General features: G+C 42.2%; 1 protein-coding gene across 3 annotated transcripts in view; it reads left to right on the top strand.

Annotated features, from left to right (window-relative positions):
• Nucleotides 1–15,723, top strand: part of LOC140735215 (netrin-3-like) — a 430,472-nt gene that overhangs the window by 169,457 nt on the left and 245,292 nt on the right. For 2 of the 3 annotated variants that reach the window (XM_073059997.1, XM_073059998.1), the window contains exon 3: nt 14,709–14,897. The exons of the other annotated variant lie outside the window; for it this stretch is intronic. In XM_073059997.1, coding sequence (XP_072916098.1) covers nt 14,709–14,897 — 189 coding nt within the window. The remainder of the gene's footprint in view (nt 1–14,708; nt 14,898–15,723) is intronic. 3 annotated transcript variants of the gene reach the window in all.

Below are 15,723 nucleotides of genomic sequence, written 5' to 3' on the forward strand. Positions count from 1 at the left end.
ATAAAGGGCATAGATTGATTTGACAGTTAGAGTCTTTTCCCATGGTAGTGATGTCAAATCAAGAGGATGTGGGTTTAAGATGAGAGGAAGGAGTTCTAAGGCAATGTGAGAAGAAAGTTTAGTTTTACACAGAGAAGAGGGTATCAAAGTTCAAAAAATTTGAAGTAAATTTATTATCAAAGTACATATATGTCACCATATACAACTCTGAGATTAATTTTCTTCTGGGTGTACTCAATAAATCCAATAACCATAGTGGAATCAATGAAAGACCACACCAACTTGGGCATTCAACAAACCATGCAAATGCAAAAGGAAAGAAATAATAATAATAATAATAATAATAATAATAATTAAGTAATAAATATCAAGAACAGCTGAAGAGTCTTTCCCATTGATTGTGGGAATACTTCAATGATGGGACGAATGAAGTTGGCACCACCCTCAAGTCTGCCTGCCTCCAGAGCCACAAAAATCTGGCACCCTGAAGACGCGCTAGTCTTCTAGGCCGCGTCCTTGGCATATCGAAAAGTGGCCAGTCATGAGATCCCAAGAGCGGGTTTCATTTCCGCAAAGAATCGAAGTCAGTGTGTAACTCTAGGTCAGGGTCTTCAAAAGAACCCTGAAAAGGAAAAAAAGTGATGTTAAATATAGAATAGAGCTGTTTCCGAAGATGCAAGCAAATGAGTCGCCGTTGGGCACCATCATCCTCTAAGCTCCGCCCAAAGAATTTTGCATCAGTCTTTACTGGGGAAGACACAAACAGTAAGCCAGAAACCAGGAAGAAGTGGGTGTCTTTGCTATTACCAAGGAGAAAGTGCTTGGGAAGCTGAAAATAGAGTCACCTGGCCAGATGGACCATACCTCAGGGTTCTCAAAGAGGTATGTAGGCATTCAACAAACCTATTATCTTGAGATCCATTACCAACCTGATTTTCCCAATCGACCTTCATGTTAAAATCTCCAAAACCTCAAAGAGGTAGCTGAAGAGATTGTGAAGGCATTAGCAATGACCTTTCAAGAATCACTAGATTCTAGAGTGGTTCCTGAGGACTGGAAATTTACAAATGTCACACCACTTTTTAAGCAGAGAGGGAGGTAGAAGGAAGGAAATTATAGACCAGTGGTTGGAAAGATGTTGGAGTCTATTATTAAGAAAAAGGTTTCAGGGTACTTGAAGGCACATAATAGAATAGGACAAAGTCAGAATGGTTTCCTCAAGGAAATATCTTGCCTGAAAATCTGTTGGAATTCTTTGAGGAAATAACAGACAGGATACAAAGGAATCAGTGAATGTTATTTATTTGGATTTTCACAAAGCCTTTTCAAAAAGGGCTTTTCACAAAAGGTGCTGCACATGAGGTTGCTTAGCAAGATAAAATCACATGGCATTACAGGAAAGATACTGGCATGATAGATCATTGGCAGGAGGTAAAGAATAGGAATAAAGGGGGCTTTTACTGGTTGGTTGCCAGTGACTAGTGGTGTTCCGCAGAGGTCTGTGTTGGGAATGCTTCTTTTCATGTTATTTGTCAGTGATTTGGATGAAGGCTTTGATGGCTTTGTGGCATGTTTGCAGATGATATGAAGATAGGTGAAGTGGCAGGTAGTGTTGAGAAAGCAGAAAGTCTGCAGAAGGACGTAGACAAATTGGGAAAAGAAGCAATGGATGGAATATAATGTAAGGAAGCGCATAGTCATACACTTTGGCAGAAGGAATAAAGACAGTGACTATTTTCTAAACGGAGAGAAAATTCAAAATTCAGAGATGCAAAGGGTCTTGGGAGCCCTCGTGCAGAATTCACTAAAATTTGACTTGCAGATTGAGTCAATTAAAAGGTCAAATACAATGTTAGCATTCATTTCAAGAGGACAAAACTACAAAAGCAAGGATGTAATGCTGAGGTTTTATAAGCCATTGGTCAGGTAGCACTTGGAGTATTGTGAGCAGTTTTGAGCCCCTTATCTAGGAAAAAATGTGTTGGCATTGGAGAGGGTTCAGAGAAGGTTTGCGAGTATGATCGAAGAAATGAAAAGGTTAACATATGAGGATCATTTGATGGTTCTGGGCTTATATTCACTGGAGTTTAGAAGAATATGCAGGGATCTCATTGTAACCTTTCAAAAATTGAAAATCCCAGATAGAGTGGATGTGGAGAGAATGTTTCCTATAGTGAGGGAGTTAAGGACCACAGGGTACAGCCTCAGAATCGAGCGACATACATTTAGAACAGAGATGAGGAAAAATCTCTTTAGCCAGAGGGCTTTGAATCTGTGGAATTCATCTCAGATTTTTGGATTTTCTCTCCATTTAGGAAATAGTCTGTACATTCATTTCTACTACCAAAGTGCATGACCATGCATTTTCTAACAATGTATTTCATCGCCACTTTCTTGCCCATTCTCCTAATCTGTCTAAGTCTTTCAGCAGCCTACCTGTTTCCAAAACACTACCTGCTCCTCCACCAATTTTTGTATCATCTGAAAACTTGGCAACAAAGCCATCTATTCATAGAACATAGTACAGCACATTACAGGCCCTTTGGCCCACAATGTTGAGCTGACCCTCAAACCCTGCCTCCCATATAACCCCCCACCTTAAATTCCTCCATATACCTGTCTAGTAGTCTCTTAAACTTTACTAGTGTATCTGCCTCCACCACTGACTCAGGCAGTGCATTCCACGCACCAACCACTCTCTGAGAGAAAAACCTTCCCCTAATATCCCCCTTGAACTTCCCTCCCCTTACCTTAAAGCCACGTCCTCTAGTACTGAGCAATGGTGCCCTGGGGAAGAGGCACTAGTTGTCCACTCTGTATATTCCTCTTAATATCTTGTACACCTCTATCATGTCTCCTGTCATCCTCCTTCTCTCCAAAGAGTAAAGCCCTAGATCCCTTAATCTCTGATCATAATCCATACTCTCTAAACCAGGCAGCATCCTGGTAAATCTCCTCTGTACCCTTTCCAATGCTTCCATATCCTTCTTATAGTGAGGTTACCAGAACTGGACACAGTACTCCAAGTGTGGCCTAACTAGAGTTTTAGAGAGCTGCATCATTACATCGCGTCTCTTAAACTCTATCCCTCGACTTATGAAAGCTAACACCCCATAAGCTTTCTTAACTACCCTATCTACCTGTGAGGCAACTTTCAGGGATCTGTGGACATGTACCCCCAGATCCCTCTGCTCCTCCACACTACCAAGTATCCTGCCATTTACTTTGTACTCTGCCTTGGAGTTTGTCCTTCCAAAGTGTACTAAAGTGTACCACACTTTTCCGGGTTGAACTTCATCTGCCACTTCTCAGCCCACTTCTGCATCCTATCAATGTCTCTCTGCAATCTTCGACAATCCTCTACACTATCTGCAACACCACCAACCTTTGTGTCGTCTGCAGACTTGCCAACCCACCCTTCTACCCCACATCCAGGTCGTTAATAAAAATCACGAAAAGTAGAGGTCCCAGAACAGATCCTTGTGGGACACCACTAGTCACAACCCTCCAATCTGAATGTACTCCCATCACCATGACCCTCTGCCTTCTGCAGGCAAGCCAATTCTGAATCCACCTGGCCAAACTTCCCTGGATCCCATGCCTTCTGACTTTCTGAATAAGCCTACCGTGTGGAACCTTGTCAAATGCCTTACTAAAATCCATGTAGATCACATCCACTGCACTACCCTCATCTATATACCTGGTCACCTCCTCAAAGAACTCTATCAGGTTTGTTAGGCATGATCTACCCTTCACAAAGCCATGCTGACTGTCCCTGATCAGACCATGATTCTCTAAATGCCCATAGATCCTATCTCTAACAATCTTTTCCAACAGCTTTCCCACCACCGCCTCCCTTCAATCCTCCGGTACCATTCCCGTGGACAACGAGGACATAAAGATCCTAGCCTGAGGCTCAGCAATCTCTTTCCTTGCCTCGTGGAGCAACCTGGGGAATATTCTGTCAGGCCCCGGGGATTTATCCGTCCTAATGTATTTTAACAACTCCAACGCCTCCTCTCCCTTAATATCAACATGCTCCAGAACATCAACCTCACTCATATTGTCCTCACCATCATCAAGTTCCCTCTCATTGGTGAATACCGAAGAGAAGTATTCATTGAGGACCTCGCTCACTTCCACAGCCTCCAGGCACATCTTCCCACTTTTATCTCTAATCGGTCCTACCTTCACTCCTGTCATCCTTTTGTTCTTCACATAATTGAAGAATGCCTTGGGGTTTTCCTTTACCCTACTCGTCAAGGCCTTCTCATGCCCCCTTCTTGCTCTTCTCAGCCCCTTCTTAAGCTCCTTTCTTGCTACCCTATATTCCTCAATAGACCCATCTGATCCCTAACATCCTGCAAGAGATGTTAGGGATATTAGTTAGTAATGTTAATTCCATCATCTAAGTCATTGATATACAGCATAAAAAGAAGCAGTCCCAACACCAACCCCTGCAGAACACCACTAGTCACTGGCAGTCATCCAGAAAAGGATCCTTTTATTCCCACACGCTGCCTCCCATCAATCAGCCAATGCCAGTAACTTTCCTTTAATACCATGATTTCTTAACTTGGTAAGCATCCTCATGTTTGGTGCCTTGTCAAAGGCCTTCTGAAAATCCAGATACACCACATCCACCACATCCCCTTTATCTGTCCTATGTGTAATCTCATCAAAGAATTCCAGCAAGTTCATCAGGCAAGATTTTCTCTTAAGGAAACCATGCAGACTTACTCCTATCTTGTCCTGTATCACCAAGTACTCAATAACTTCAGTGTTAAAAATTCACTCCCAACATTTTCCCAATCACTGAGGTCAGACTAACTGGTCTATATTTTCCTTTCTGCTGCCTTCCTCCTTTGTTAAAGTGTGGGCTCTCAACACCAGCTCCATAGCAAAGGAAGCAAAGCAGCGTAGCTACTTTCTGCGAAGGCTGAGAAAAGTCCATCTCCCACCCCCTCATCCTCACCACATTCTACAGAGGTTGTATTGAGAGCATCCTGAGCAGCTGCATCACTGCCTGGTTTGGAAATTGCACCATCTCAGATTGCAAGACCCTGCAGCAGATAGTGAGGTCAACTGAGAAGATCATCGGGGTCTCTCTTCCCGCCATTACAGACATTTACATCATACGCTGTATCCGCAAAGCAAACAGCATTATGAAGGACCCCACGCACCCCTCATACAAACTCTTCTCTCTCCTGCCATCTGGCAAAAGGCACCGAAGCATTCGGGCTCTCACGACCAGACTATGTAACAGTTTCTTCCCCCAAGCCATCAGACTCCTCAATACCCAGAGCTTAGACTGACACCAACCTACTCCCCTCTACTGTACCTATTGTTTTTATTGTACTGCCTGCACTGTTTCGTGCACTTTATGCAGTCCTGTATAGGTCTGTAGTCTAGTGTAGTTTTTGTGTTGTTTTACGTAGTTTCAGTGTAGTTTTTGTATTGTTTCGTGTAGCAAAATGGTCCTGAAAAACGTTGTCTTGTTTTTACTGTGTACTGTACCAGCAGTTATGGTTGAAGTAACAATAAATAGTGACTTGACTTGGAGTGACGTTTTCAGTTTTCCAGTCCTCTGGCACCATGCTAGAGTACAGTGATTTTGGAAAGATCATTACTAATGCCTCCACATAGAGGGCTATGCGGTAGGGAAATTCTAGGCAGTTTCCAGAGTAGGTTACATGGTCAGCACAACATTGTGGGCTGAAGGGACTGCAATGTTTTGTTTATTTCTATGTTCTATGTTTCTTTAAGAGAAAACCTTGCCTGATGAACCTGTGGAATTCTTTGAGGAGATTGCAAGTAGGATAGATAAAGGGGATGCAGTAGATGTTGTATATTTGGATTTTCAGAAGGCCTTTGACAAGGTGAGTCATTGAGTACAAACTTCCAAAATAGTTAGTTCATTTGATTTGCTGAGTCCATATTTAGGTCACACCCATTATGTTAATTGTACTACACTTGTTTTCCAAAATTGTATTTCATTTGCCACTCTCTTGCCCATTGTCTGCAAACTCACCCACCCACCCATCTTCACTTACATCCAAGTCATTTATGTACATCACAAACAGCAGAGGTTCCAGTGTAGTCCCTGTGGAACACCACTAATCACGGACCTCCAGCCACATTAAGTCCCATAGCATCTGTCTTCAATGGGCAAGCCAATTCAGAATCCAAACACCAAGTCACCATGAATTTCATGTATCTTAATCTTCTGTGTGAGCCTGCAGCATCATGTCATGGCAAACATCCTACTAAATACGAAAAAAAAACAAAATGGTGAAAGCCTACATAAAACAGAATCTCAGGGTATTATATAGTGATGTATATAATACATAATAAATTTACTTTGATCTTTGAAAAAAGCAAATTGTAAATGACAAATTTATTTTTGAATTTAAATAGCACAAAATAGTGGTCTCTGGTGAACTGGTGGTCTGAAGATATATTAGTTGAAAACTGTGAAATTAAATATACAGCTTTAAATAAGTACTTCAAAAAGAGTTGTTTATATAGATAGTGGATGCATTGGCCATTACCTTTCCAAGTAAGAGCATGTCCAGAGAGCTTGTGAATTGAGTCAAAAGAGAAAGGAAGCATATGTAAATTTTCAGAAATTCAAATCAAACAGAACTGTTGAGGGTTATAAAGGTGGACTATAAAGAGGATTATCAAGTTAGACCATTACCCTGCTGGTCATCATGTCCATGTTACTGAGCACTGACCATTACCCTGCTGGTCAGTGTGTCCATGTTACTGAGCACTGACCATTACCCAACTGATCATTTTGTCCATAAGGCCATCAGGCTTCAGAGCAGAATTAGGCCATTAAGTCTGCTCTGCCATTCCTTCTGGCTGTTTTTGGATCCCACTCAATCCCATACATGTGTCTTTTTTGATGCCCTGACCAATCGGAAAACTATCAACCTGCCTTAAATATACCCACGGACTTGGCCTCCACCATAGCCTGTTCCACAGATTCACCACTCTCTGGCTAAAATAATTCTTCTTTTCCTCCGTGCTGAAAGGTCACCCCTCAATTTTGAAGCTGTGCCCTCTAGTTGTGCATGGCCCCACCATTGGAAACATCCTCTCCACATCCACCCTATCTAGTCCTTTCAACATTCCATTGGTTTCATTGTGATCCCCCACATTCTACTAAATTCCAGTGAGTACAGGCCCAAAGCCATCAAAAGCTCCTTATATCTTAACCCCTTCCTTCCCAGAATCATCCTTGTGCACCTCCTCTGGACTCTCCAATGACAGCATATCCTTTCTGAGATATGGATCCCCAAACTGTTGATAATACTCCAAGTGAGGCCTGACCAAAATCTTATAAAGCCTCAGCATTATCTCCTTGTTTTTATATTCTATTCCTTTTGAAATAAATGCCAATGTACTTGCCTTCTTTACCTCAGACTCAACCTGTAAATTAACCTTCTGGGAATCTTGCATGAGACCATAAGACCATAACATATAGGAGCAGAGTGAGGCCATTAGGCCCATCGAGTCTGCTCCGCCATTCAATCATGGGCTGATCCAGTTCTTCCAGTCATCCCCACTCTCCTGCCTTCTCCACATACCCTTTGATGCCCTGGCTAATCAAGAACCTATCCATCTCTGCCTTAAATGCACCCAATGACTTGCCCTTCACAACTCCCCGTGCCTACAAATTCCACAGATTTACCACCCTCTAACTAGGGTAATTTCTCCACATCTCTGTTCTAAATGGATATCCTTCAATCCTGAAGTCGTGCTCTCTTGTCCTGGACTCCCCTACCATGGGAAATAACTTTGTCATATCTAATCTGTTCAGGCCTTTTAACATTCAAAATGTTTCTATGAGATCACCCCTCATTCTCCTGAACTCCAAGGAATACAGCCCAAGAGCTTCAGACGTTCCTCACACAGGAACCTTTTCATTCCTGGGATCATTCTTGTGAATCTTCTCTGAACCCTCTCCAGTGTCAGTATATCCTTTCTACAATAAGGAGCCCAAAACTGTGATCTCACAAGTGCCTTATAGAGCTTCAACATCACATCCTTGCTCTTGTATTCTATACCTCTAGAAATAAATGCCAACATTGCTTTTGCCTTCTTCACCACCGACTCAACTTGGAGGTTAACCTTTAGGATATCCTGCACAAGGACTCCCAAGTCACTTTGCATCCCTGCAATTTGAATTCTCTCTCCCCATCTAAATAATAGTCTGTCCATTTATTTCTTCCACCAAAATGCATGACCATACACTTTCTAACATTGTATTTCATTTGCCACTTCTTTGCCCATCTACAAACGTTTGTAAGTCTCTCTGAACTAAGTCTCTCTGCAGGCTCTCTGTTTTCTCAACACTACCCACTCCTCCACCTATCTTTGTATCATCGGCAAATTTAGCCACAAATCTATTAATCACAGTGGTCCCAACACTGACCCCGAGGAACTCCACTGGTAACCGGCAGCCAGCCAGAATAGGATCCCTTTATTCCCATTCTCTGTTTTCTGCCGATCAGCCAGTGCTCCACCTATGCTAGTAACATGCAAGAAACCACACTGCTTTGGCCTACCTTGTCCTGTGCTTCCAGGTACTCCATAATCTCATCCCTAACTATCGATTCCAACAACTTTCCAACCACTGATGTCAGGCTAACAGGTCTATAGTTTCCTTTCTGCCGCCTCCCACCCTTTTTAAAGAGTGGAGTAACATTTGCAATTTTCCAGTCATCCAGTACAATGCCAGAATCTATTGATTCTTGAGAGATCATTGTTAATGCCTCCGCAATCTCTCCAGCTCCTTCCTTCAGAACCCGAGGGTGCATTCCATCAGGTCCGGAAGATTTATCCACCCTCAGACCATTAAGCTTCCTGAACACCTTCTCAGTTGTAATTTTCACTGCACATACTTCACTTCCCTGACATTCTTGAATGTCCAGTATACTGTAGGTGTCTTCCACTGTGAAGACTGATGCAAAATACACATTCAGTTTTCTGCCATCTCCAGCATCATCTTGTATTGGTCCTATATCTACCCTCAACTCTTTTACCCTTTATATACTTAAAAAAGCTTCTAGTATCTTCTTTGATATTAGCCACCAGCTTACTTTCATAATTCATCTTTTCCTTCCGAATGACGTTCTTAGTTTCCTTCTGCAAGTTTTTAAAAGCTTCCAAATCCTCTATCTTCCCACTGGTTTTGGCTTCCTTGTATGCCCTCTCTTTTGCTATTACTTTGGCTCTGACTTCACTTGTCAGCCATGGTAGTGTGTTTCTTCCATTCAAAAATTTCTTCTCGTTTGACTCCTAAATCCCTCTGCACCTCTGATGTTTGAACCTTCTCATGATTAAGTTAATAGTCTGCACTATTGTTCCTTTTACCAAAATGGAATATCATACATTTCCCAACACTGCATTCCATCTGACACTTCTTTTGCCTGTTCTTCCATTTTGTCTAAGTCCTAGTGCAATTGTATGGCTTTCTCAGCACTACCTACCCCTCCAGTTATCTTTGTATTCTCTGCAAACTTTGCCACAATACTATAAATTCCATTATCCAAACCATTGATAAACAATGTGAAAAGTAGCGGTCCCAATACCGACCCCTCTGTTCCTACTCACTGCCTCTTGGCTGTCAGCCATTCCTCTATCAATGCCAATATCCTGTAATGCCATATGATTGTATCTTGTTAAGCAACCTCATGTGTGGTACCTTATCAAATGCCTTCTGAAAATCCAAGTAAGTGACATCCACTTCCTCTCCTTTGTCCACACTACATGTGACTTCCTCGAAGAACTCTAAAAGATTTGTTAGGCAAGATCTTCCTTGACAGAAAACATGCTGACCTTGACTTACTTTCTTATGAGCCTCCAAGTACCTTGAAACCTCATCCTTAATAATAAACTCCAACACTTTCTCAACCAGTGAGGTTAGGCTAACTGGCCTATAATTTCCTTTCTTTTGCCTTCCTCCCTTCTTAAAGAGTGGAATCACATTTACAATCTTCCAGTCCTCCGGGACCATGGCAGAATCAAGTGATTCTTGTAAGATCATGACCAATGCATCCATTATCTCTTTAGTAACCTCTCTCAGGACTCTGGGATGTAATCCCTCTAGCCCAGGTGTCTTATCCACCTTAAGACGTTTGAGTTTGCCTGGCACATTTTCCTTTGTAATCAAAATGGAACTGCTGGTCAGTGTGTCCATGTTACTGAGCACTGACCATTACCCTGCTGGTCAGTGTGTCCGTGTTACTGGTCTCTAACCATTACCCTGCTGATCAGTGTGTCCATGTTTCTCAGCTCTGCTTTCCCTCAAAGGATTGAACTCATTCCCACCTCTTAACTTTTGACCCATCCCCTTAGATTATTTTTGTCCTCTTTTCCTCATCTGCTTACTGCCCTTGAGTTGAGTGAACTCTAAAAACAGTTATGGGGAGGTGATTACTTTGTCATCGTGGCTTCGGGCCTGTGTGTTTGTGGACTTATGCTGGTGCAGCGGAGTTTGGCTGAACAGTCACCATCTGGCTGTGATTTGTAGATAATCACCTCTTCCCCTCCAGCATCTAGCCACTGTTGACCCGCAATGTACGTGCTCTCTCTGTTGCCCAGAGAATATTTCCAACAGCCTATATTCATATCTGTAGCACAGATTAGAAGAAATGCATTCACTTTCAGGTTTTCTGATACTTTGTGGCCACAATGAGCTTGCTGAGTGGTGACTGGAAACAGTTTGACTGAGATAAACATTTAAAGTTGAGCAGTAAAACATGAGTGGTTCTGCAGGTGCTGCAAATTCTGCACAACACTCACAGAATGCTGGAGGAACTCAGTAGGTCAGGCAGCATCTATGGAAAAGAATAAACAGTTGATTTCCTCCAGCATTGCGATCTGCAATAAACCTTACTCTGGAGACGTAGGCATGGTCTTAGAGACATAGTAACTCTACACTGGGAGGTGGGAGTCGCTGGACACCTTTCACTGGGAAGGTGGGAGTCCAAGGAAACCCTAAACTAGGGAGGTAGGTGGGTGGGAGACTCAAAATACCTTACTCTGGGGAGGTTGCTGGGTGGGAGATACTGGGCACTCTACAAGGGAGGAGGTGGATGTGGTGGTCTCAGGGACACTGTGGGTGATGGGTTCAGGGACACTGTGGGTGGTGGGCTCGGATACACTGGGTGATGGGCTTGGGGACACACTGTGGGTGGTGGGCTCTTCTATAATATTGGGGAGCAGAGAAACCTTAGAGTATATGTCCATAGATCCTTGTGCAACACAAAGTTCAAAGTAAATTTGTTACCAAAGTACCTGTATGTCACCATGTACAAACTGAGATTCGTTTTCTTCACAATGAATATGATAAGCAACAAAAAACTGTGCAAATACAAAAGGAAAAAAAAGCAAATTAATATAAATAAATATAGATATATAAATAAGCAATAAATATTGAGACATTAGGTTAAGAGTTCTTGAAAGTGAATTGATAGGTTGTGGGAACAGTTCAGTGATGGGATGAGCGAAGTTGAATGATGTTTGAAGTACAATAACTGTTCCTGAACCTGGTGGTGTGGATCCTGAGGTTCCTCTACCTTCTACCTGACGGCAGCAGTGAGAAGAGAACTTGTCCTGTGTCCTGGATGGCGGGAATCCTTAATGATAATGCTGCTTTCCTGCAAAGGCACTCTGCGTAGATGTGCTCAGTGGTGGAGAGGGCTTTACTTCTGATAGACTGGACTATATCCATTACTTTTTTCGGCTTTTCCATTCAAGGGCACGTGTTTCCGTACCAGGCCATGATACAACCAATCAATATATTCTACACAAGTGGAGAACGTGGTTAGGAAAGGATATGACATACTAACTTAAATTGGTCAGAGCACTGAATATACAAATAGGAAAGTTATGTTCTGATTTGATAAAACTCATCAGAATTCTGCTGTGTTTTGGGTGCAGATCTGGTTACCAGAATCAGAAACAGATTTAATATCACTGGCATACGTTGTGAAATTTATTGTTTGCCAGCAGCAGTACATTGCAATACAGAATAAGAAAAGTATAATTACATATATATATACACACACACACAGTGAGTGGAGGAGAAGAAGCTATTATAAAGCATTGAGTGTGTGTCCTCAGGCTGATAGCAATGAGAATAAAGCATGGGGTCCTTAGTGATAGATGCCTCATCTTTGAGGTATTGCCAAGGTACAGGAAGGATGTATGGTACTGAAGAGAGTGCAAAGCAGATTTACCAGAATTGAGCAGATCTGATAATGAGGATAGTCTAGAGAGGCAGAGTCTGTTCTCCCTGGAGAAAAGGGGTTTAAGAGGGGACATCAGAAACACAAAATTAAAAAGGGTATGGAGAGGATAAACTGCAGGAAATCTTTCCCCATAACAAATGATGATAAAACAGATATGAGGTGACGTTCTTCATCCAGAGAATGGTTCTAAGTGATGGAACACACTACCGGAGAGACCTGATGATGTTGGTCACTGGCGCTATTTTTAAAAGTGCTGCAAGAGGACTTGAATCATTTCAGCTGTGAACCAATTTCTGGGTAGTAATATAATGCAGAATGGTGAGCATGAGTCAACATAGAAATGTTGGGCCAAATGGCCTATTTCCATGCTGAATGTTCTGTTCTATATTTTCTCTTTTAAATTTCTCTGCTTTCCTAAAATCTGTGCTCAGTAGCCTTCCCTGTCTGGGAAAAAGACTACATCCTAGCTGGAGGGTAATTATGGGACAGATAAATAAGACATAGGAGCAGAATTAGGCCATCCCGCCCATTGAATCTGCTCTGCCATTTTATCATGGCTGTTCCATTTCCTTCTCAACCCAATTCTCCTGTCTTCTCCCCATAACCTTTCATGCCCTGTCTAATCAAGAACCTATCAACCTCTGCCTTAAATACACACAATGACCTAGCCACCACAGCCATCTGTGGTAACAAAATCTAGAGATTCATCATCCACTGGCTAAAGAAGTTCCTCCTCATCTTCATTCTAAATGCACATCCCTCTATTCTGGGCTGTGTCCTCTAGTCATAGACTCCCCCATCATAGGAAATACCCTCTCCACATCCACTCTTATCTAGGCCTTCCAACATTCGATACTTTTGAATGAGATCCCTCCTCATTTTTCTAAGTTCCAAGAGTATAGGCCCAGAGCCACCAAATGCTTCTCATATGATGACCCTATCTGAGTAGCCAGGGCATCAAAGGTTGTGGTGAGAAGGCAGGGGAGTGGGATTAAATGGGAGAATCGATCAGCTCATGATAAAATGGCAGAGCAGACTCAATGGGCTGAATGGCTGACTTCTGCTCCTTTGTCTTATGGTCTTTCATTCCTGGATTCATTCCCATATGTCCACTCAGAGTGAAAGGAGGGAGATTTATGCAGAAATCCAGCAGAAGAGGGTGAGGTTGTACACGAGTGCTTCACATTGGTATTCACCAAAAAAAAAGGACATGGATAATGGTGAGATCAGAGAAGGGCACTTTGATGCTTTAAGCAAGGCATGTTGATATGAAGAAAGAGGAGGTTTTGGGGGGTGGATAGGTCCATAGTCCCTGTTGGGATCTATCCCAGGATGCTGGGAGAAATAAGGAAGAGATGAGATAACTGGGTTTCTGGCACAGATCTTTTTAGAAGTCAAATTCCATATGTTTTTAAATTCCATCTGCTAAAGCTGTACTCAGCAATCCAAATAAATTATATCCTGCTGTTGCCCAAAACCCTCTTCACTAACCACGAAACCAAATTTTGTCATCTGCTTATAGGACTTTTCTGAGATCACTTCTGAAGTGATATATATATAGGGCTTACATGGAACCAAGCTTGGAGTAACATCAACAGGGCATAAGTGATGTATAGTGGACATTGCTGAGACCACTTTTGGGTTGATGTATACAGGACATTGCTTTGACCACTTTTGGGGTGATGTGCAGTGGACATTGCTTTGACTAGTTTTGGAGTGATGTGTGTGGACATTGCTGAGATCACTGTTGGGTTGATGTGTAGTGGACACTGCTTTGACCAGTTTTGGAGTGATGTGTGTGGACATTGCTGAGATTACTTTTGAAGTGATGTGCATGTACAGTCCACTTGTAAGATTACATAGACTAATGTGCACCATTGTAAACTTTCCACTGAGGAGGAAATATAGAGAATTTTTGTGGGATTATTTCTTGATATTAAAACTGTGGATCTAACAGCTCCTTCACTCCACTCCATTACTGATAGATGCTTGATCTGACTATTGTCCTCATCTCCCTTCCTTGCCTAATTCCCATGATCCATAATTTCACAATCATGCAAAAATCTGCCATCTCAACTTGTATATATCCACAGCACTATGAAGAAAATTTCTGTTTAACTGATACTGGGTGCATGAAGAAAAGGCTGACAGTGCTGAGACAGAGAGGGGATAAAGTGATGTGGTAGATCCAGGTCCTGTTCATGTTCACATGTAACTGGGTGTTTATGAAGAAATAGAGGGTGTAAAGGCTAGGTAGATTATTGGGATGCCACTGGTATAAATGTAGGAAGATAAATGCCTCTACTGCTGCCATTTTAAACCATCACCCACTTTCCACTTCTACAGATCTACATCATTGCCTATTGACACCATCACCTGATGTACTTTTGATCTACATGGCAAACATTAACCTTTGATCAAATCTGTGTTTACTTCCTTCAGCATGTAGCTGCAACCTGCATGCCCGGCGCTGCCGATTCAACATGGAACTTTACAAACTCTCTGGCCGAAAGAGTGGAGGTGTTTGCCTAAATTGCCGACATAATACGGCAGGACGACATTGCCACTATTGTAAAGAAGGATTCTATCGAGACCTCACCAAGGCTATTACACACCGTAAAGCTTGCAGAGGTAGGTGGCAAGTTCCAGTGCAGCAAAAGATTCCAATCGTAGGTGTGAGGGCACTTTCTGGGGAGTTTCAGAGGGACACAAGCAGAGTTAGATGGAATGATGAATATTTACACATTTATCAATGACAACATACTCAATGAGTTTTCCAGTCTTGATAACCAGCACTCAAGTAGACACAACATAACTCTGGAAGAACTCAGCCGGCCAAGCAGCAGCTGTAAAGGCACAAGATGTAAATCGACATTTTGGATTGAGACCCTGCATCAGGATCTGTTCTTGTGTAGAGTCTCAACTGAAACATTAACATATGCCTTTTACGTCCACAGATACTCTAGAGCATAAAACACTACAGCACAATACAGGCCCTTTGGCCCACTATTTTGTGCTGACCTTTTGACCTGCTGGGTTCTTCTGTTATTCTGTTTGTTGTTTCAGGTTCCAACATTTGCTGTCTCTTTTTCCTTCAAGTATCCATGCATGTTGTGTGGATAATGTCTAATAACAGACAAGTTACAAGAGTTGAGCATCCTGCCCAAATATAGTGCTTGCTATATGACTCACTATAAGGCACAATATAACAAAGCTGTGATGTGACATGGTATTTCTGCCAGTAGTTGGACATTTGAAGTTTACTTTTACAAGGATCATCATGGACAATGGAATTCTGTTCCTTGACCAGGTAGCAATTTTGAAGGAAGTTTTCAATTCAGAATCAGGCTTTACACCCTAAAGAATAGGTCTTGGAGCTGCATGATTGGTAGATGTATCCTTCCCAATTTAGACAATTACGTATCTATTTTCAGCAAAATTGCCCATTAATAAAGTT

The sequence above is a fragment of the Hemitrygon akajei genome, chromosome 11, assembly GCF_048418815.1.
Source record: "Hemitrygon akajei chromosome 11, sHemAka1.3, whole genome shotgun sequence".
Lineage (NCBI taxonomy): Eukaryota > Metazoa > Chordata > Chondrichthyes > Myliobatiformes > Dasyatidae > Hemitrygon > Hemitrygon akajei.